Genomic DNA, 21,357 nt, shown 5'->3' with positions numbered 1-21,357 from the left:
CCGGCAGAGAGCTCTGAGCTGACATGCTAGCTGAGACGGGAGAAGAGAAGCTGGAAGGATTCCAGAAGGTCCTCTGTCCTCCGAGAGGCTGGCAGGCAGCCACAGAAGCAACAGGGCATCAAGGCACCAAACTCAGAACGACCAAAGATTCCCAGAACCCAGCATCCACCCACGTGGCTGCCTCGCTTGGGGAGAGCATCACCCCTATTCACACCCACTCCTCCACGTAGGGCAGCCGGGCACCCGGCAAGGGTCTCTTCCACCCCGCCATGGGAGTGACCCTCACCTGTGGCTCCTTCTGGGATCTCCGTGTGGGGCTGAGCGGCTGCCTGCTCTCCAGGGGCTCCCTCATCCACTAAGGGCGCTGTCACGTCTGAAAACCGAGAGTCGCCTTAGGGGGGCTAGAATGAGCCAGGCCAAGCCCCTCACCTTACTTCTAGTGTGGGAGCAGGCAGGGGCGGGGAGGCAGGAGGGGACTCAGCGGCATGCAAAAAGCAATACCACAAAGCAGGACCCAGAGCCGTGCTCTTGCCTGATGTCTCCGCAGGAAGCACATTCATATCCTGCTTGGTGGCATTGGCTCATGAGACGCCCAGGCCATCTGCTGGGGACAGCCCCCATGTCAACATTGCAGCAAAAGAGACTGCTGGGTGTGGGCCCAGGTGCTTTTAAAGAAGAAATGTTGAAAATCAGATCATCTCTGTGAGGCTTTGAGCAAGACCTTTGTTCTCTGGGCCTCAGTTTCCTCATCTGCGAAATGGGAGCAAGTGCTCTCCCAACTCCAAGCCCCCTGTCCCCTGAGCCCATGACTGATGGTTGGAAGCACAGACTCCCCTGGGCGGCAACGAACAGGCTGGTCCTGTCCAGAGTTGGGTGCTTGACAACAGGCCTACAGATGGTCCACCTTCAGAGCAGAGGCCAGAGGTAAAAACCCACCACCAGGAATGGCTGTCAGCCTCTCATCAGGGTTAACCCTTCCAAATCAGCAGTCCTCCCCGAGCACTGCCCTGGCACACTCCCAGGCTGTTCCAGGCAGACATAAGGAGTTGTCAGCTTTGAAAGCTTTCCAAGAGCCTGAGTCAGTTTAGTCAAATGGAACCCATTTTAATTATGGTCGTCTCGGGAGCAGGCTGAGCAGCCTGGCAAAGCCCACCCCCACCAGGGCCCCCTTCCTCATGGGGTGGGAGTGGAAGCTCTTGGGGCTCACACATGTACAGGATCCAGAGTGCAGCAAGACTTGGCTGGAAGATTCTTCCAGAATAATGTTGATGGGAGCACTGAAAACCTTGATTTGGGAGGCTGCCATGAAGTCTGGCGTTAGGCTCTGAGGATCTTCGCAGGGCGGTAGCAACTTGCAAAACTGTCCTAACAAGATCAGCGGGAAAGGTCTTGCATTACCAGCTCTAAGAAGAGCAAAGAGCACTAGGCCTGGGTATTCTTCTCACTAGGCTGAGCACCACGGGGGAAGGGCCACGCCCATTTTCTTCCCCACAGACGCATCCTTATGCCAAGCAACTGGCAGGCACTTGACAGTCGCTTTGTGAATTCATTCAAAAGTGGACACTTGGGGAGATGCTGGGCCAGGTTCTCATCCTGTGACCGCCTCCAAAGTCATGGGCAGGGCCAGGAGAAGTGCTGAGAAGCCTCCTGGGGGATGGATGGAAAGATGGAAGGGCAGATACCACAGACTGGTTACTCAAAAGCCATCCTCAATGCCCCTCTCCCTTGATTTCTCTGACTAGTAAGTCGGAAAGCAAAATGTTCCATGTTCCAGCCTCCCGCTTGCATCCAGGGCAGCCATGAGACTCAGCTCTGGCCAGTGAGACGTAAGTGGGAGTCAGCTAGCTGGGGCTTGTCGGAAAACTCTTGCTTTCCTAATAAAAAGGAAACACATTTGGTTTCAGGGCCCTTTTGGCCACTTTGCTTTGCTAATTTCTTCTTGCTCTGAAAGCAGATGTGATGCTTGGAAGTGCCACAGCCATCTTGTCACCATGAAGCAACAATCCAACTATTCAGGATGGCAGCAGATAAAGACAGAAGAGCGCTGATGACCCTGGGGACCTGCTGCCCTCCAGACGTCTTATTATGTGAGACACAGAAACCTCTTCATATCTATGCCCCAGCTAGTTGGGTTTTCCATGATCTGAAATCAAATGCAGTCTCAACAGACATAGATGGGAAGAGCAGGTAGTCGAAATCGGGACCAAGGAGCTCTTCAGGAAATACATGAGGAGCTTTATAATAACCTAGACACCAAATGTCTAGAGAGGACAGGTTAGGAGATGTGCTGGAATGAACACCCTGGCCAAGGTCCAGAGGCCTGGACCAAGCCTAGAGCCCAAGAAATGAAGGATACTAAACCAGAGCAGTCCCAACATGTGAGCTTGGAGATGTGCACTGAGCCGGCCCCTTCCTCAGCCCAAAGGCTGCTCTGGGGCCTGGTGGCTCCTGAGAGAAGAGCAAGGTGGGTGGGGGCTTCTGAAGGAGTATGGGGAGGATGATCAACATGGAGCAGGGGCTTTGTGGAGCCATGCTCAGGCCCCGCTTTGCCACAGATCCTGGCCTCTGCAAATGCGGCCGCCTCAAAGCCCACACACGACGAAGGTGCCCAAACCTGGCCCTGGCGAGCAAGGCATCAAAGCAGGGCTTGGCTCCCGTCACATTCCGGGGCCTGAGCCCGTCCTGCAACGCCCCGAACAAGCATGTCTCTCAGCCAGAGGGAGAGGCGGCAGCCACCGCAGCCAGGAAGGGGGGCACGCAGGGCTGAAAGCATGGCTAAGCGCAGGCTGGAGGCGTGGAGCGGCTGTCTGAATGAAGCAATGACAGGAGGGCCCACCTTCGGCGGTCGGCGTGCTCTTAGCATCAGAGGTTTCAGAGCCCGGTTCCTCAGATCCATCATCAGCGGGGGTCTGCAGGGGAGATTCTGGAACATACACAATGAGCCCCTCAGAACGGCGGCCTCGCCCCACCCCTCCTTTTGGCTTCAGGAGGAAATGGGGAGCAGCGTCTTTCAGACCTGAAAATCCCCCAGCTGTGGAACCCAGATGGATGGGACGTGGCCACATGATAAATTCGCCAAGGGGACCAATCCCACCCCCACCCCAACACAACTGCATCCCCACACCAGGGTCATCAGGCAAAGATGCTCGTTCCTGGGTGAGAAGAGAAATTGCTTTTTAATCAGCTGGTAGTTTCAAAGGAGGCAAGGGCTCTTACACTGACAAAAGGGAGGCTGATACTACAAAGCCAAGCTGTAAATAAACCCGATGCTGTGTCTTTCCTGACGGAGAGGTTCATGGAAGATCACTACCACTCGTCGATGACAAGTAGACGCCTGGAAAAACACTCAGATCCAACTCCTTCCTCTGAAAAGGAAGGAGCTCAGGGCAGACACCGTGACTTGTAACTGGACTTCTGGCTGTGTGTCTGGATTTGACTCAGCTCCTTGCATAGAAAGATCTCCAAGTACTGACCGACGGAACTGGAGTCACACCAGTTCTGTAACACCTGAAATGTATGCCACGGTTGTCCACAAGACAACTGTCCTTTCAGAATCCGGAGCCAAGGAGGCTCTGGTGGGCTCCAGGAAAGCCACTCCACCCGGGGTGGGGGCAGCCTTGGAGACATTTTCAGGGCAGGGTCTGGGGGTGGGGGTGGGTTTGTGCACGAAGAAGAACCCCAAAATGAGAAAAGGCAAGTGGTGTTCAACTGCACTGGGAGATCAGACACCATTGCTAAAATGCTGGCACTGGGTACCCGGCCCTGGGGGCGACCATCTGGCCAGAAGAAGGGCTCATTCTAAACCAGTTTTCAGCACACACACAGCAGCCTGAGCCCGGGGCTTGCAAAAACCTGCCAACTGCCTTAAGAAGGCTTTGGACAAATGGTGAGGAAGCATCTGCAGACTGTCTGCTGGGTCTTGCCATTACTAATCAGCCTTGACTGTCCGAGTACAGAAGCATAAGGCACGAGGTGCCCCAAGCATGCTTGTCCCGGAATAGCCCCTCCCCTGCTCGGTCCCGACCCTGCCATCCTCACCATTTCCATTAGCCTTGTTAAATTTCTTGGAGGGAGGGAAAGAAGGAGGAAGAAGCCTCTTCTGAATGTCTTATCTGGAAGGTCTAAGAAGTTATCCCACTAACACCTTTTAATTCCTTAGGGTGCATTATTCTGTCAGTTAACCCCCTGTCCCCTCTCCCACCTGGCAGCTCTTGGCTGTATCGAATCCTTGTCCAACTGGGAGCCTCCATGTAAATACTCTTCGTTCTAGTATTTTATACGTGGTTTCTTGTCATTATTCAAGATAGTCAGTCACTTATCTAAAACGTTGCTAGTAAAGTGACACCTTCTTGCCAAGTCATACTGCTCACTCCCCGTATAAAAATAACTCATTTTAAATCCTTAGAAGCAAGAATAAATTTGATGAGAACTATGGAATCTCTTAAGTATCACTTGCTTTCTTAGGAAGTATATGCTTTGGGTAAACAAACTATATACAAACGTTTTCCTTTCATAACAGTGACAAAAAGTTAGCAACTTAAATTTTGCATATATATATGATAACTATATCATATATATATATATATATATATATGTTTTAGCATAAATCTCCTGATCATGTTTTATGAAGAATTGCGTGGTTTTAGGAAGCATATGTGAGACAATTGTGAAACACAAAAGAACTTGGTAAGCTTGTTCTAACCTTACAAATTGAATTTTATTTCTCCTCCAAAAAGTAGGAATGGTAAAAACCACCTTTTCTCCTAGACTTTTTTTTTAATGAAATTTTTATTTGAGAGCAGTTTTAGATTTACAGAAAAATTGCAAAGATACTCCAGAGAATATACCCCACATCCAGCTTCCCCAATTATTAACATCCTACATTGTTACAGGACATTCTTTGCAACATTGTATATATTTTAAATTTAATTTTTAAACCAGCCTACTCTAAATAGAGCATCACTGGCACAATTCACACAGGGCAGAATTCAGTACATGGTGATTCTAAGTTGGATTCCACCCACGAGGGGTTCCCAGGGCACCTGGCTGAGGGACAAGGGACAAAACGGATGACAAGGAGCTGAGCAACCCTTCTGATAGGGCAGCACCACCTAGCAGCCTGTGACTCAGAGAGGGAATTCCCCTTGTCATCTGTCAACCAGGGAAAGTGACACCTGCCCTTAGCACTTACTGTGAACACTGCCTGAGACATTGATGGCGAAGGCGTTTGCAATCCTAGAGTTCTACAAAAATGCCTGAATTACCATTTTAAGGACGTTCCCTTATAAGCAGGGTGGCCACAGACTTTATTACCCAAATCGGGACACTTGAGTTTGGAAGCAGCGATGGCCATCATGACATAGAACTGACTTGCGCGGGGATGTGTGGGCTCAGGTCCTCAGAGGAAGGAGCTCTTAGGGCCCCAGTCAGGGGGTCAGGGAGTCAGGGAACGAGGCAAACTCTGGCTCCCATCCCAAGCTGCCTCAGCCAGTGAGGGCTGTGGGGAGAAAGCTGGGGTGCCACTAACCTTTGGAATCGAGTCCTGGGGGCCACCACCCCTCTCATTCTACACACCTGGGGTCAGGGTGGAGACAGAAAAGGGGAAGGGGCTGTAGAGGGAGGGGGTGGGGGGGAGAGAGCAGGAGAAAGAAAAACAAGGTGGGAAGAGAAAGAGGGAAGGAGGAAAAGGAGAACGTGGGAGAGGAGGGGACAGTGGGGGACAAAGGGAGTAAGGGAGCGAGCAGGACTGAAAGGAGAAAGCAGATTTCTTCACTGCCCTCCCTGGGAGCCGCACCTTAACAGCTCTGGCTGGAGCCGGGCTATGGTTGGAGAGAGGTCAGAACGCACATTTTTTTGCCCCCATTTGGAGTTTGACATTAGGAGGGCAGGTCTGCCTCCCTGGGACACTTGGCTGGCATGGATATTTCCCCCCCTCCCCTCCCCCAGCACCTGGGGCTGGGAGGCCCTGAGAAGGCCACAGTGCAGCCTCTGAGCTCCCCAGGATAGCGTACCCACTCTTCCTTCACCTCCTCCAGCCAGGAGCCCACTTGTCTGATCCCCGGGTTCCTATGACTCCTACATTCTCTGCTTAAACAGAGAGACAGAAGTCACCTTTGGAACCAGGCCCCCGAGAAGTCCTGCAAGTAGGGATTATTGCTCCTCACGCTTCCCCAACCCAGGGGACCTGCTGGAGACCCCACCTCCTGCAGGGAAACTTCCCGGACAGATGAACCCTCTGCCACTTCCGGCCACTACTCCATACCCCAGGCTGCAAAGTGTTTTTATTATTTTTAGCATTAACAGAGAACAAGAGCAGGCTGTTTGCTATTTTGTCTCCTTAGAAATTGGTCTGGAGGGCAGGGACGGAATCCTTACACTAGGGCCGCTTGGAGCTGCAGGCAAGGACGCAGAGGACGGCGTCCGAGGCAGGAGAGGGGGCATAGTGTTCTCCAGGGGCCTCCCCAGACTCCGTGGTCAGTGAAATGAAACACATGTGTTTGGTAGGGGAGAGGAGGAGGCCAAGACGATTTGGCCCAAAGACTGTATTATAGACTATTTAGAGGTTTCGAGGATGCAGTTTGTTAGTGTAGGTACAGCAGGAATCCCAGAGCTGACCGACTCTTGCTGAAACAGGGCCCAGACAGGCTCGTAAGGAGGACACACAAATAACACCCAAAGCTGAGGATTCTGCATGCTAATGCATGCGGCTGGTTTAAAGATTAATCGATGTGGCTGAAGACTCAAGTGAGCACCCTGCATTCATCAGACTGACAAACCCCCTGCAGTCCTTGTCATGCTGTTGTCCACACGTGTCAAACTCTCCTTTGGAAAGGTATTCTCAAAGAGCCTCACATTTTGAGTTCTCTTGGCCCTTCCAAATTAAGAGGCTTCACTCTGTTGACAATCCAACAGAAGTATTTAAAATTCCTTTTAAAATGCGCACCCCTCCGGCCAGCCCTTCCCGGAGCAAGCGCCTGAGCGTGCTGTGTGTGCATGCATGGCCATGCACTCACCTTTCAGGCCATGGTCCACGTCCCCTTCGTGGTCTTGCAGTAGGGTGTAGCCCCCCTGAGAGGGGAGATCCTTCCTCTCCCCCATCCCGTACGCCCCAGCATGATCTTCCATCATGGTGAACTCCTGGCGGGGCTCAGCCATCCTGGGTCAAGGCCCACCTGGGGAAGGGAGATGGGGAGGATGAGCGGGGCATGCTGAGCGGAGGGACCTACACACTTGGGGGGTGGGGTCGGGGAAGGGAGAGAAGTGCCACCTCCCCAGGGGGTCGTAGAAGACAACTCTCCGCCTCCCCATCCCCTCCCCATGGGATGCCCAACCTCATCCCATGTGCCCTGTTTACCTGTATGGGCACTTTTTTTTTTTTTTAAGATTTTATTCATTTACAGAGAGAGACACAGCGAGAGAGGGAACACAAGCAGGGGGAGTGGGAGAGGGAGAAGCAGGCTTCCCAGGCTTCCTGCCAAGCAGGGAGCTCAATGCGGGGCTCGATCCCAGGACCCTGGGATCATGACCTGAGCCACCCAGGCGCCCCCCTGTATGGGCACTTTTAATTCACCTGTATCACATCCAGTCCTACTCAAAACCACCAGGTGGGCAGGTCCAGCAGGCCTGGGGCCTGACTTGTTAAGCCCAGCACTCCTTCCACTTCATTAAAATATAAATGCTGCTGACTAGTAGCTTGATTTTAAAAATTTTTTAATGGAAAGCATAAGACCAAACAGGAGAGGGAAGACATCAGCAGGTAAGGAAAATGAAGCAGTGGCTTTTATTTCTAACCCTTTAAAAATCTCAGCTCTGTCTTGATTTATTTTACATGTATTCGATTGATTTATTACATAGTTACATAAGTATACATAATAAATACACACATGTAAATGTAAGTATATGTAAGTAAATATATATAATAAACACAAGCTGACTTATTTTACATGTATTTATTTATATCTTTATAGTGTTTTGTTATTTATATCTTTATAGTGTTTTGTTACTTTTTGCCCCAGATTTATGTCAGTTTTTCATTTAATTAATATTTTAACTTGAGATAATTTTAGACTTACAGACTTACAGATAATTTTAGACTTAGTAAAAGTAGCCCAGAGGATCATTTTATTATTTCTAACCTTTTGAAGTCCCTTTCAAATATATTTGCCTATGTTATCCTTCTACCTTTCTGACTTTTTACATTGTGTTTGTTTTCTTTTAATCTTTCCTTCTTATAATTGTAACTTTTATAATTTATCATAATTTTAATCTAAATTTAGTCTTTATTTTCATTTTTAAAATGTGTGCTGCCATTTCCCCTTCTTTAATTGCCTTCATTTATGTTCTTTCTTTTATTCTAATTGGATGTAAACATTACTTAAAAATAAAATCTTAAAAAAAAAAAAAAAAGAATGAGCTCAGCAGGACCTCTGCTGTGTGGGTAGCCTGGCCCCACTTAGGTATTCACCGCCTATAGAGAAGGGGCCTCTTTTCGTTCTGACCGAGGACCCTGTGCCTCAGGGAGCTCTTGGCAAAGGCATTGAAGATTGAGGTTCTTAAAATCTTTGACATCTCCCCAACGATGAGCAGGATTTTATTTTGGGCAGATCAGAGTGCCCATTCATCCTTCAAGACTTAGGACTTGGTGGTGATATTCTCTAACCTTAGATATGCTAATGGTCTGTTGCCCTTAGAAAGTCCCAAAACATCAGAACCCCTCTTCTAAGAGGGACCAGTTATCTGAGAAAACTATTGCTCCCCACCCAGCTCTAGGAAGTAGCATCTTCCTCACTGGTGGAGCCTCTCAGGGCGTCCCTGATCACCACCCAATGGTTTGTCCCCGAGACTGGTCCATGAGTCACTTCATCTGGCTGAGTCATCAGATGCCCCACCCTGGAGCTGTGGGATCACCCCAGAAGCTCAAGGCCTCCCAAGCTGGCTGGAGACACTACACCTGACCCAGATGAGCCAGGCTAGCCAACTCAGGTTACCCCGTGCAAGCTGCAGCTCAAGATTCAGTGAATGCTAAGTTTAATGAGCTCTGTGGTTTTGTCCTTTAGATTTGATCAATTCCTTTCAATGAATGACCAAGTTTCCCCTCCTGGAACATGGTAGATAGAGGTGTACAAGTAAAAATCTCATTTACTGGTTTCCTCTTTTATAAAATGCCCGTTTATATCCTTTGCACCTCTGTTCAGATCTCAGCACTCATTGTTATGACTTGAGTGGGCTCTTCATACATCAATAACATCAACCCTTTATCACATTTGTGGCAGACAGTTTCTCCAGTCAGTCACCTTTATTTTGGTTCCTGATGGCTTCTTACCAGCAAGGCTTTTTTTTTTTTTTTTAAGATTTATTTATTTATTTGAGGGGAAAAGGGCAAAAGGAGAGGGAGAGAGAATCCTCAAGCCGACTTCTCACTGAGTGTAGAGCCTGACTCGGGGCTCGATCCCAGGACCCTGAGATCATGACCTGAGTCGAAACCAAGAGTCAGCTGCTGAACTGACTGAGCCGCCCATCGCCCCTGGCCAGCAAGTTTTAATAGTTATATAGTCACATCTATTTTCCTTTGTGATTTATTCTATTGCTACGGCACACAAAGATCATCGATTTTTTCTTTTTTTTAAGGCTTTTATTTTTTTACTTTTTAAAGATTTTATTTACTCATTTGAGAGAGAGAGAACACACGAGGGGGAATGGCAGAGGGAGAAGCAGAAGCAGGCTTCCCGCTGAACAGGGAGCCTGATGTGGGACTCAATCCCAGGACCCTGGGATCATGACCTGAGCCGAAGGCAGATGCTTAACCAACTGAGCCACCCAGGCGCCCCTCATCAATAGCTTCTGCTACGTTTTCAGTGATCTAATTCTTTACATTTGACTTATTAATTCATCTGGAATTTATTTAGGTGTATGACATGAGGTGAGAATCTAAACATTTCCTCCCAAATATAATAGTTAAACCAACGGCCCAGCCCTAGTCATAGAATCTGTCCTCTCGCCCAAGCAAATGAACCAGCTACTCTGCCCCACTTATCTGCCTGTATTGGTGTTAAAGTTGCCCCCCACCCACACCCCCGAGTGAAACTTTGGATCTCAAGTCTTATTCTTTAGGTGGCCATGGACACTCTCATTTTCTTTTTCAAAACTGTTTGACCTTCTGGGGCGCCTGGGTGGCTCAGTTGGTTAAGCGTCTGCTTTCGGCTCAGGTCATGATCCCAGGGTCCTGGGATAGAGTCCCGCATCGGACTCCCTGCTCGGTGGGGAGCCTGCTTCTCCCTCTCCCTCTGCTGCTCCCCCTGCTTGTGCACTCTCTCAGATAAATAAATAAAATCTTAAAAAAACCCAAAAAACTGTTTGACCTTCTTGCATGTTTTCTCTTGCAGATGTCCTTTAGAATATTTTTTCTCAAATTCTCAAAATTCCATTGGGATTTTGGCTGGAATTGTGTCATGTGCCAAGATGATAAAAATTGCTCTCTTCAGAATATTTAGTGTTCCTATTGGAGGAGCATAGTGTGTCTTCCCATTCATTCTGGTTCCCAAATCTCTCTGCGTGGAGGTGGGGAACGTAGGCCTGCACTTCCCTGGTGGGGAGGTCACTCTTGATGTCTTGCCATCTTCTGTGCTGACTTTGTGAGTGGGACCCTCACCCTCATCGTGCTGATGATTTATGAAGGGATCTGGGTTTCTGCAGTGGAGGTGATCAGGCTGCAGTTCCAATGCCGAGACTGGCCCAGAAGTGACAGGTTCCCCTTGAGGTCTCCGGGGAATAAACACAGGAAATATTTTCTAGGCCTCTCTCTATCAGACAGATGTGATCCCTTAGCAGAAAATCTCTCACTCAATGAGCTTGTGAAAAGAAGTTGGCAGAGTTCAGGAGGGTTTTGCAGAAGAATGCAGGGGTGGGAGGGGGCATTCTCCTCTTTTCTCTACTCCTGAGGTCGGTTTGCCCTCAATCCAGTGGTTGGTTGCTCCTATTTTAAAATCACTGGTTTTCGAGAAAGCAGTTCTTCCAAAGGAGCCCGGGAGGTGTGAGACGCTGGGGCCCCGCAGGCACTATATGGTTTGCCACATTCTGCTCATGGTTAAGTCATGAAGTCCCAAAGCCCACCCTCCACTTATGCCCTGAAAAGGGGGGGCTCCCCGATTAAAGTTCTCTTCTTCCGACAAATGGTACAGCCACACATCCCAGCCCTAAGACTCTCAGCCAAAGACAGCAGACTGGAAAACACAAAAATAAGCACAGCCCTGAGGTGGGTACACAGCCCAGACTAGACTTGGTCACCACCCCATGGATCCCTGTAATCTAAGAGGGACGCACAGACGGGAAAATAAACACACAGGGAGTTGTTTTCCGAAGGCTACCCTCTGCTTTCTTATTCTTCTAAATCAACCAATTTCTCCTCTCTCTCTCTCTCATTTCCTACCTCCTATTTTCCCAGGCAGTGACTTAAAGGCAGTGGGGGGTAGGAGGTAAGCAAGAAATTTTAGGAGAGGCATAAAAGTTGAGTTAAATTTGTAAACTAAAAAGGGTCATTTTTTAGGCACCCTTGGGGAAAGTTCCTAACTAGAGAAGACAAGAGCCAGAGCGTCCTGGGGTCTGTCCCTGTCATTCTGGAGCTGAGCCAGCTTTGGCCTGCGAGGGAAGGCGCCTTGTCCTGTGAGAGGTCACATTCCCAGCCCCATGCCACCTTGCTGATGGACAGAGTCAGAGTGGGGCAGAGAAGGGGTCAAGTGTCCACAGGGTGAGAGGGACAGACAGACAAAGAAGACATACAGGTGAAGACAGGATAAGGGAAAGGCAAGGGGGTGAAGGCACAGGGAGGGATGAATCCCTGAATCAAATCATGACTGCTGCTACCCAGTCTTTTATTATTATTATTATTATTATTATTATTATTGAGGAAAAAGTCACACAACGGAAGATTAACCATTTTAAAGTGAACAATTCAGTGGCATTTAGTACATTCACAATGTGGGCAACTACCACCTCTAACTAGCTCCAAAACATTTTCATCACCCCAAAAAGAAACCCTGTGCCCATGAAACGGTTTCTCCTCATCCCCCCTACCCTACTCCCTGCCGGCCACCCGTCTACTTTCTGTCTCCATGGATTACGTATTTCAGGTAACTGAAATCATTGACTATGCGGCCTTTTTTGTGACTGGTTTCTCTCACTTAGCATAATGCTGTCAGGACTCAGGGCTTCATTTCTTAGTAAGATTCCACTGTATGGACACACCGCATTTTATTTATCCATTTACCCCTTGATGGACACTCATGGTCTTTTAATAAATGACAAGTTTGGAAACAAGGTAAAATAGAATTTTTTATTGTGACTTTTACCTGATAATGGTGAAACTGGGGTGGAGGGAGAAGAAAGGTGTGGGCGGGAAGGGGGGGTGACGGAAGAAGGAGACCGGCAGGGGGCCCCAGACAACCTTCAACTTCCTCTTCACTTTGCCAAGGCTGGGCCCCCATGGGGCACAGGGATGTGTAGGTGTTGTGTAAGTGAGGCCATGCCCCAGCTCCTTTCTGCTCGCAAAGAATGAGAACTTCCGAGGCTGCAAGGAGCCAATTTTCTGCCTGGCAGAGATCACGTCTTCTGTGGAGCTTACCTGAAGAGGCACCTCTGTTTTCTGATCATCCCAGGCTGCCCTCGGAAGTGTCCAGAGGTGGATGAGGGAACCCCAGGCACCTAGTCCAGCTGAGAAGTGACTTCTGGAAGGTCACCAGGGGACTCTGCTCACTATTTGGAGTGCATTTACCATTTTCCTTGACCCTTCCCCATGACAGAACATCTAGGTTCACTACAAACCCATGAGGTTGGCAGGACACAAATCCCAGACAGGTAAAGGCCCCCAAAGGCTAAATGACTTGCCGAGGACCATGGAGGCAGTCTGGAACCTGACTCAGATTCAGATAGGGCTCCCTTGGCCCTGCTGTCCTCTGGGACACAGATTCCTGGCAGTTCGGTTGCCTCTGTGTGCTCCCCATCCAGGCCTTTCCTCCTGCACGGTTCTCCAGGGGGTCTGTAGGTTTATTCTGACCTAGGGTGGTCTTTACCTGGTGTAGATGAAGATCAAATGGCCTTCCCGCACCTACTGCCTGTTTCTTGTTCTTCCTAATTGTCTTACCCACAGCATTGCAGTTTGGTAATGAGTAATTCAGGTTCTAGAAAGCTCCTTGGGTAAGCCAGGGCAACACTGCCAACCCTTTTGGCAGCTTTGGAATATTAATAGCATCTGCTTATGTGAGCCCTGTCTATAGCCAATCACAGGGACTTGAGAGAGAGAGAGAGAGAGTGAGAGAGTCTCTCTGTAATACAACAACCTCATGAGAGGAATCATTGTCCCTGCTTTCTGGATGAGGAAACAGGCTCGGAGAGGTTCCATAACCTGTTGAGGGTCGCACAGCTAGGAAGGGGCAGAGCAGGGTCTGAACTCGGATCTTTTGATGTTCAGACCCATCTCTAGGCTACTACGTCCCAACAGACTGTTTAAAAAGCACAGCCCTTTTCTCCCGTCCAGCACTGGTCGACATGACGGGCTGTCTGGGCTGGAGGGAGAGCCGAGGGCAGCCGGCGCCCTGGGCGCACCGCGCTCGGAGCCCCACGGACGGAGTTTCGCGTGTCTGAACCGCACGTCCCTCCGCGAACACCGCGAAGGCGGGGCTGGTCCGGGCCGAGGGGCAGCCTCGCTAGGGGGCAGCAGACGCGCAGCCGGCGGCGGCGGGCTTCTGCCCCAGCAGCGACCGCAGGCGCGGGGGTGCCCGCCGTGACTCAGCGCAAAGCCGAATCGCCGTCCCGTGGCTCCGTCCAGAAAGAGGACGTTCGCCCTCGGAACCCCTCCGCTGAAAAATCCCGCACTGCAAATAGAGAGTAGTGCCGATGCCCAGCTTCGCCAATCTGCCGAAAACACTGAATTGCACCCTTTAAAGGGTGAATTTATAGTACAGGACGTATCTTAATAAAGCTGTTATTAAAAACACAAACACCCTAAATGAACCTCTCTCAGAAAGCTGAAGATCCAGTAGAGATAAATCTAGAATCCAAAAATAACCTTACAATGAACTTTGTTCCCTAAAGTTATTTTTGGCTTCTGCATCCCATTTTTCCTTTGCTCTGGTCCCTTTTTTGCACCATCCGGAATGTGTCAGTGCACTCGGGTGGAAAACAGAATTCCTCCTAATGACAGGAGCCATGTTTCAAGTGTCTCCAGGTATTGACTCCCATTTAACTCATACACCTGACTCCATTATTACGCCTCCTTCTACAGAGGGGAAACTGAGGCACGGGAAGGTTGAATAAGTTGCCTCAGGTCTCACAGTAGGCATGTCATGGAGTCGGGGTTCAAAGCCCAGGCAGCCTGACACCAGAATCTGACCTAAAATGTTAAGCACACTGATAATCGTGATCGAATCAAGCAGTGATGGAGATGCCCACTTTAGTTCACCTTGCTCAGCTGAACTAAAGCTTTTTACCTCGAAAATGTCCTCGTCATATTTACACTCTATTCTTTAATGCTTACGGTCCAACTGTTTTACTTTAAGATACAGAGATTAGTGAAAGGGCACGAATATAGGTCTCCTGGGCTGAGGCGGAGTCGGGGCCCCAGGTCATTAGGAAGTCCCTCTACTCAGGAAGCTGGGAGCCAACTGTACCCAGAGGAAGAGAAAGAGCCTCAAGGGTTTAAATCAACACCCCCTTGAGGCTGACTCCTGGCAACTCCGATGCTTCAGACACCCTTCACTAACAGCTGGTCCCAACTGTGAGTGTCTGAGGAGCTGCCTCTCTGTCTGTGCTGCCCCCCTTCTCCCCTGCCCCCCACAGGTGGTACCCAGCATGGAGACAGGCACAGGGACATCCTCAGGAAGATGTGCATGAGGGAAGGCTCGTGGCATGGCAAACCTCAGAGGAGCTCTAGCGTGTGAGATCATGGCCACATCATATCAGAGTGTACCACAGAATGTTCTAGAACCAAATCTGAACAATAATGACAAATACCCAGATTTTAAGCATAACTGCCAAATTAAGAGGAGAGAAGATAAAGGAGCCCACAGAGAGGGAAGACTTATGTTGGTGAGAAGAAAATGGAATAATCCTGGGCCTCCATCCAAAGAGAACAATCAACGGTTGTATGAAAGCATGAATGGAGGGCGCTTTTCGGGGGGAGGTGGTGCTGTTCTGTACACACAATGTGTCATGGCTGATGTCAGCTGGCTAATGTCCACCATCGTAAGAAAATTCAGATTGTGTCTGAGAGGACAATTCTAGTTCTAAGCCTCAGATTTCTGTTTTAATTTTTTTTTTTTTTCACTAAAGGCTTCTCTCCTCCTTTGTAGTCACTGGCATAGAGAAATAGTTCTGTAACATCTGGCAGGGTGACAGATCAGGCTTGGGTGGGCTTTGTGTTCGGAACTGTGGTCGCTTTCCCTCCAACCCCCTTTCTGATATGTTTTCCATCAGTCAGGTTTCAATGGGGACGGCGCTGCTGTGTGACATCTTGATGGGTGGTAGAGACAGGCTGCTGAGCCTCTGTCCTATTCAGGAACCACCAATGTCCCTGGCCACCACTTTAATTCTACCTGAGATGGAACCCCTGAACTCAGAGCACCAAATGGATAAAGAGGAGTCTCTTCTGATATCAAAGCCAAGAAAACAAGAGCAAAAAATTGCTTTTCTTGGGCAAACCACTCTTAATTCTTAAGAGAGAGAGAAACAGAGAGAGAAAATGTATTGTTTTATAAAAGTGATTCATAGGGGCGCCTGGGTGGCTTAGTCAGTTGAGCATCTGACTCCTGATTTTGGCTCAGGTCATGATCCCAGGGTCCTGGGATTGAGCCCCGAGATGGGCCCTGCACGCAGCGAGGAGTCTGCTTGAAGATTCTCTCCCTCTCCCTCTGCCCCCTCCCCGCCCCGCACATGCACAAACTCTCTCTTTCTCCAAAATAAATAAATCTCTTTTAAAAAGTGATTCATAGTCATTATTTAAAAGTCAAATACAAAAATGTGAAGGAGCAAAGCAAAATAACATGATACCTCTCCTGGGCACGCATAGAATTTTCTCTAAATAAGACCATATTCTGTACCCTATTTTATTCACTTAATCATATGGTATATTAACAAGCTTTATCTTATTTTTGGTTGATCTTTAGTGGATATAATTTGTAGTGCTGCTGCTGTGTCTCTGTCTTCCAGCTCTAACAGGCAGCATAGGGTCCACAAACCAACACAAGATTACACTTAACAAGTGCTGGGGGGAGGGGAGCTTTTAGGGCCTCCCCCCACCTTTTTTAGCCATCCATAATCTTCCCCTTATAAGAATAGATATATCTAGAGCCAGGCACTCTTTACACATTTTATCTCATTTCATCCTCGTAACAAGCTATGTGAAGTAGGAAATATTATTTTATCTCCATTTTTAAAAAGATTTATTTATTTATTTGAGAGGAAGAGAGAGAGCAAGCAGGGGGAGGGGCAGAGGGAGAATCTCAAGTGCGGAGCCCAACATGGGGCTCGATCCCAGGATCCTGAGATCATGACCAGAGCTGAAATCAAGAGTCAGACGCTTAACCAATTGAGCCACCCAGGCACCCCTCTTATCTCCATTTTTGCACTGAGGCTCAGTTGCCCAGGGTGGGGCAGGGGATGCGTGTGGCTGAGTCTGCAATCTTAGCCTTCACTGGGTGGGTTTGACACTGGGTGGAGACCTCCATCAAGGAATCATGAAGCTCCACTCCAAAGCCCTAATGCACGTCATCGCAGCTCCATTTTGCAGTTGGGGAAACCGAGACACAGAGAGGCTGGGGGACCTCCAGGGGACCTAGAAGTAGTGGCAGAGCTGGGGACAGAGTCTGGTGTGTGGTGATTTGCTGGAAAGCTCAGCTAAGGAATGGGAAGTCGCCTAGAGTGTGCACGGGAACTGAATGTGGGCAGGGCTGAGCGGGGTCTTGGACAGGAAGACAGAGACAGAGCCATAGCTGATGAATGGGCCTCCTCCATCAGGCTCTTGCCTCAGCAACGCCTTGGGAGCTGGGAAGCCTCTCAGAGGCACCCTGGGCTACTTGCCAAAGAGCATTATGGGTTCTGAGAAGCACCTGCTCCTCCATTAGCCCTTCCTGGGACTGATGGATGGCACTCAGGTATCCCTTTCTCAAGGGATTGAGAACACTGCCAGGCCTCACCCTCACAGCAGGGTCTGGGGAGGCACCCTCCATCCTGCCCCCTCCATCCTAGGCCCAGAGGTGAGCCTGGAGGATCCCTTGCTTCACTTTCCTCACCCCTCCACCTCTGGGACTCTCCTGTGAAGCGGGGTCTCCAGATCTGGAGAGGCTATCTTTGTGTCTACCCCCACAGGTGCACCAAGAGGCTGCTCAACCACAACTCCTTTGCTTTTTTTTTTTTTTTAAGATTTTATTTATTTGTTTGAGAGAGAGAGAGTGGGAGAGAGAGAGCATGAATGGAGGGAGGGGGAGAGGGAGAGGGAGAAGCAGACTCCCCGCTGAGCATGGAGCTTGACACAGGGCCCAACACGGGGCTCGATCCCAGGACCCCGGAATCATGACCTGAGCCGAACGCAGCAGCTTAACTACTGAGCCACCCAGGCGCCCCCACCCCAACTCCTTTGTGACATGCATCAAGTCCAGCCTTGTCAGTTGAATGAACGCCTGGACTCTCGGCTTCTGAGGGGCAGGCATCAGCTCCACACCTTCCTGAAGGACCCTTGTTCTCGGCTCAGCTCTCTCCATGGATTTGGGTGGAAAAGACACCTGGTGTGAGTTAAAAGCCCTGGGTTCGAGGCTCAGTGGGACCACTAGCTGCTCTATACTGGGCCTGTCACTTGCCCTCTCTGTACCACGGATTCTTCATTTGTAACAGGGCCATGAGGACATGTGTCTCACAGGGTGACTGTGGGGGTCACTGAAAACATGCACGTGAGAGAGAGCACTTTAATGAACTGCCATGTTCTAGACTGATGTAAGGGACTGTTGTCAACACAAGGGAGATATGAGCAAGGAGAAGGTATCTGAAGGTGGGGAAGAGGAGGCTTACCACGAAGGGATAAGATAAGGGGCCAATCTGAGGGCCTTGGTCTGTGCCTCTACTCCAAAGGAGGGGGAGTAATGGCACAAAGATGTGAGAGGCAGTGTTGAGTCAGCCCAGGGAGAAGAGGGGAAATGAGGGGGTCCTTCTGGGGAGGTCTCAGAAGTGGTGGAGAGAAGGTAAATGCCAAAAGCAGAACTAAGGAGTCTGAGCTCCACATTCCTCCCAGTGCAGGCATGGAGAGGATGTGGCAGGTGACTGGGGAGGGATGAACCATGGCCCCAAAGTCTCAGCTTGCTGGGAGCAGCCCTGGAGCCGCGAGGGAGGCCGGAGTTGGCGAAGCCACAGGAATGACCAGAAATGGGCTCCTTTTGCCATAACATTTCATTAGATGGGAACAATGGGGAAGACACAGAGGGAAGAGGAGAATGAAGAAGGAAAGCGGTCGTGTTTAAGATGTTTTCATTTCTATTTTTTGAATCTGAGGACATCTCTGGAAGACGCAGGGGAGAGGAGAGTGGCGGGAGCCTGTCGCTAATTAGCAGCTGTCCCTCAGTAATGAGCGGCCTGAACTCAGCATTGTCTCAGAAGGACGGAAAATAAACAGTGTCCTTCCAACACACGTAAGAAATGCCACAGCAGCCCAGGGAAACCATCCCTGAATTCCTCCTTTGATAAAGGTGCCCCGACACGGCATCAGGGCCCCTGTTAACGACAGTACAGCACAGTGGGCATCAGGCCAGGCTGCCACTTAGTAGCTGGGTGACCTTGGGTGAGTCACACAACCTCTCAGAGCCTCCACTGCTTTGCCCGTCAAATGTGGAGCTTAAATGAGTTAATATACGTCAGGTGCTTAGAACCGTCACTGGCTCCCAGAAAACGCTCTGTAGGTGCCACCTGTGGTTATTATCATGATAACCGTATCACCCATTCATTTGGCCAAACCTTCCTGCGTCCTGTTTGTATTTTTCAGACCAAACAGCTTCTCAGGGCACAGAGCCCCACCCCACTTTGGATCTAATGACACGTGGTGCCCCCTTGGCCCTCCCAGTGCAGCCTCCAGCCAGGCAGGGCAGATGGTGTACCCAGTGAGATCATCCCCTGGTCCCGTGACGCCTGGAGACAGGGCCAAAATCGTGTCCTGGGGCACCCTGCGTGAAGCTGACTCCTTTGTAAGAGGGATGGGGGAGAAAGGAGCACACTGGCATGGAGAGAGGGCCATCCTGCATCTACTAAGTGAAAAAAGCAGCTTTAGAAACGTGGTTGTACAGAATTTTTGTAAATGAAAAAATAACATATATATGATAGGGCAGAAAAAAGTCCTGAAGGCTGAACAGAGGTTTTCTCTGGGAAGGGAAGTGGAATTAGGGAGACTTTCTCTTGTTGGTGTCTACGTTTTTGTTTTATTATGTTGTTTTATAAATATATATTATGTTTATAATCTGATAAAAAGCAATAAATACAGTCCCGTTGTGGCAATGCAAAACACCCTTGTAAGAGTCAAGGACTTTTCCCACAGTGTCCTTCTCCTCTGATTCACGTGTCATAAAGTGCCCTCAGCCACCGGCAAGGCCGGAGGGACAGGTTGCCAAGGCACTTAACATTGACTCTAGGCATCAGGACCCCTCTGTGATCAATCACAGAGACAGAGGCCACTTAGGGTGACAATGTGCAGGTGGGGTTCTTACCTGAGGCCGTAGGAGGACCACCAGACGTACCGGACAGGGGTGGAGGCCTACGGAGCCAGCGGGGACCCCTGGATGAGAAAGGTTAACATTCTGGGAGGAAGATAATGAGACCAAGGGGTTGGCTTTGCTCACTGAAAGTTACACATTTAACAAGAAAGCCACGGATACCTGGGCGTGGGACTCTGATGTCACAAACCCTTGCCTATCGCAAGTGTGATTCTCTAAGATCCAGTGACGCGTGAGGGTTGATGTGTCTACACTCTAGAGAGCTGTCACTGTTCATGCATTTATATCCACCTTGTTCCGAAAGGAATTTAGAGAAGCAGGGATGTGAGGAGCCCCACAGAGCCGAAGCTACAGCCTTACGAGCCCTAGAAAATGTCACTTCCAAAATGAAGTGTGTTCTGTAAGATCCCGTGGCTAGGTCAGAATAGAAAAATAAAAGCTCTTTAGATAAAGGGGAAACCAGACAATTTGCTGCATCTCCTGAGACTGGCAAAATAGTTTCAATATTTATCAATAAGATGTTTCGTTTAAATTAGAATAAGGAAATGCAAATATTACCCAGCATGGAACCCCGGGTCATGCCCCTCTGATTTGGATAAAATCATTATGCTTGACAACGTGGAGTATCCAGCTGGAGCTGGAGAAAATGGATAATTGTACGGAATAAAGAAATTATCTTGAAAGTAAAAATTTAAACATAAATTTGGAACCAGATCCAATCCAGGTATACAAATACATGGATCAATTAAAATTGACCCATCAGAAATTCAGATCAGGGAGAGACAGGAAATCAAAGCCAGGGCACACATTTAGGTTCTAGGCTCCAAGAACATATTTCAGAAAAAGCCCAGACACAAAATGTCCATTATCCAGCAGAAAGGTGTGGACAATATTTATGTTCAGAAACAGAAATTATAGTTCAGGAAGGAAGAAGAGAGAATGACTCAATTTCCATCTAAAAGAGAAAAAGTTGGCAAGGAAGATGTACAAAACACTTGGAAACGTAATAGGAAATTAAATTCTACTTGGAGAAGGAGAAAGCCCTATACCCTGGGGGGTGGAAGCCAAGGGGAGACTCTGCACACTGGTGCATCAGTCATCAAGCAGGAGAGCAGGAAAGAAGTGTGACCTGATGCGGTCATCCCTGTCTGTGATCTGAGCTGCTTCTGGGTCTTCCCAGCATCTCCAGAATCACCATCAGAATCAAAATCATAAAGGAATACTATAAACCACTGAACTGTAACTTTAAATAGGTGAATTTTATGGCATGCGAATTATATTAATAATGATGTCTTCAAAACATCACAAGAGAGGCTCAAAATGAAATTTTTCTCTCTTTTTTAAGATTTATTTATTTATTTTTGTGAGAGAGAATGAGAGTGCACGAGCTGGGGGAGGGAAAAGGGAGATGCAGACTTCCTGCTGAGCAGAGCCCAACACAAGGCTCAATCCCAGGACCCCAAGATCGTTACTTCAGCCAAAGGCAGACGCCTAACCCACTGAGCCACCCAGGCGCCCCTGCATTTGTTTTTTTAAACCACTGGAAACAATTCAGTTCTTAGTGTGTTGCTTGGTATGGGGTAGGTAGGTGCTCAATATACCTTCACAAATGGATGAATGG

At 49.0% G+C, this 21,357-nt stretch overlaps 1 protein-coding gene across 15 annotated transcripts in view; it reads right to left on the bottom strand.

Annotated features, from left to right (window-relative positions):
- Positions 1-21,357, bottom strand: part of MAPT (microtubule associated protein tau) — a 94,033-nt gene that overhangs the window by 37,789 nt on the left and 34,887 nt on the right. For 9 of the 15 annotated variants that reach the window (XM_035030374.1, XM_035030378.1, XM_035030376.1 and 6 more), the window contains exons 2-4: positions 7,014-7,172; positions 2,837-2,923; positions 287-373 (exon numbers count right to left, since the gene is read on the bottom strand). In XM_035030374.1, the coding sequence (XP_034886265.1) occupies positions 287-373; positions 2,837-2,923; positions 7,014-7,155 (316 nt within the window). In that variant the 5' untranslated portion in view covers positions 7,156-7,172. The remainder of the gene's footprint in view (positions 1-286; positions 374-2,836; positions 2,924-7,013; positions 7,173-21,357) is intronic. The other 6 variants (XM_035030377.1, XM_035030379.1, XM_035030389.1 and 3 more) reach the window with 1 other exon arrangement.

Source organism: Mirounga leonina, unplaced genomic scaffold, assembly GCF_011800145.1.
Source record: "Mirounga leonina isolate KUSES-001 unplaced genomic scaffold, KU_Mleo_1.0 Mir_364, whole genome shotgun sequence".
Classification (NCBI taxonomy): domain Eukaryota; kingdom Metazoa; phylum Chordata; class Mammalia; order Carnivora; family Phocidae; genus Mirounga; species Mirounga leonina.
The sequence above is the reverse complement of the archived record's forward strand: the minus strand, read 5'-3'. Positions and strand labels throughout refer to the sequence as shown.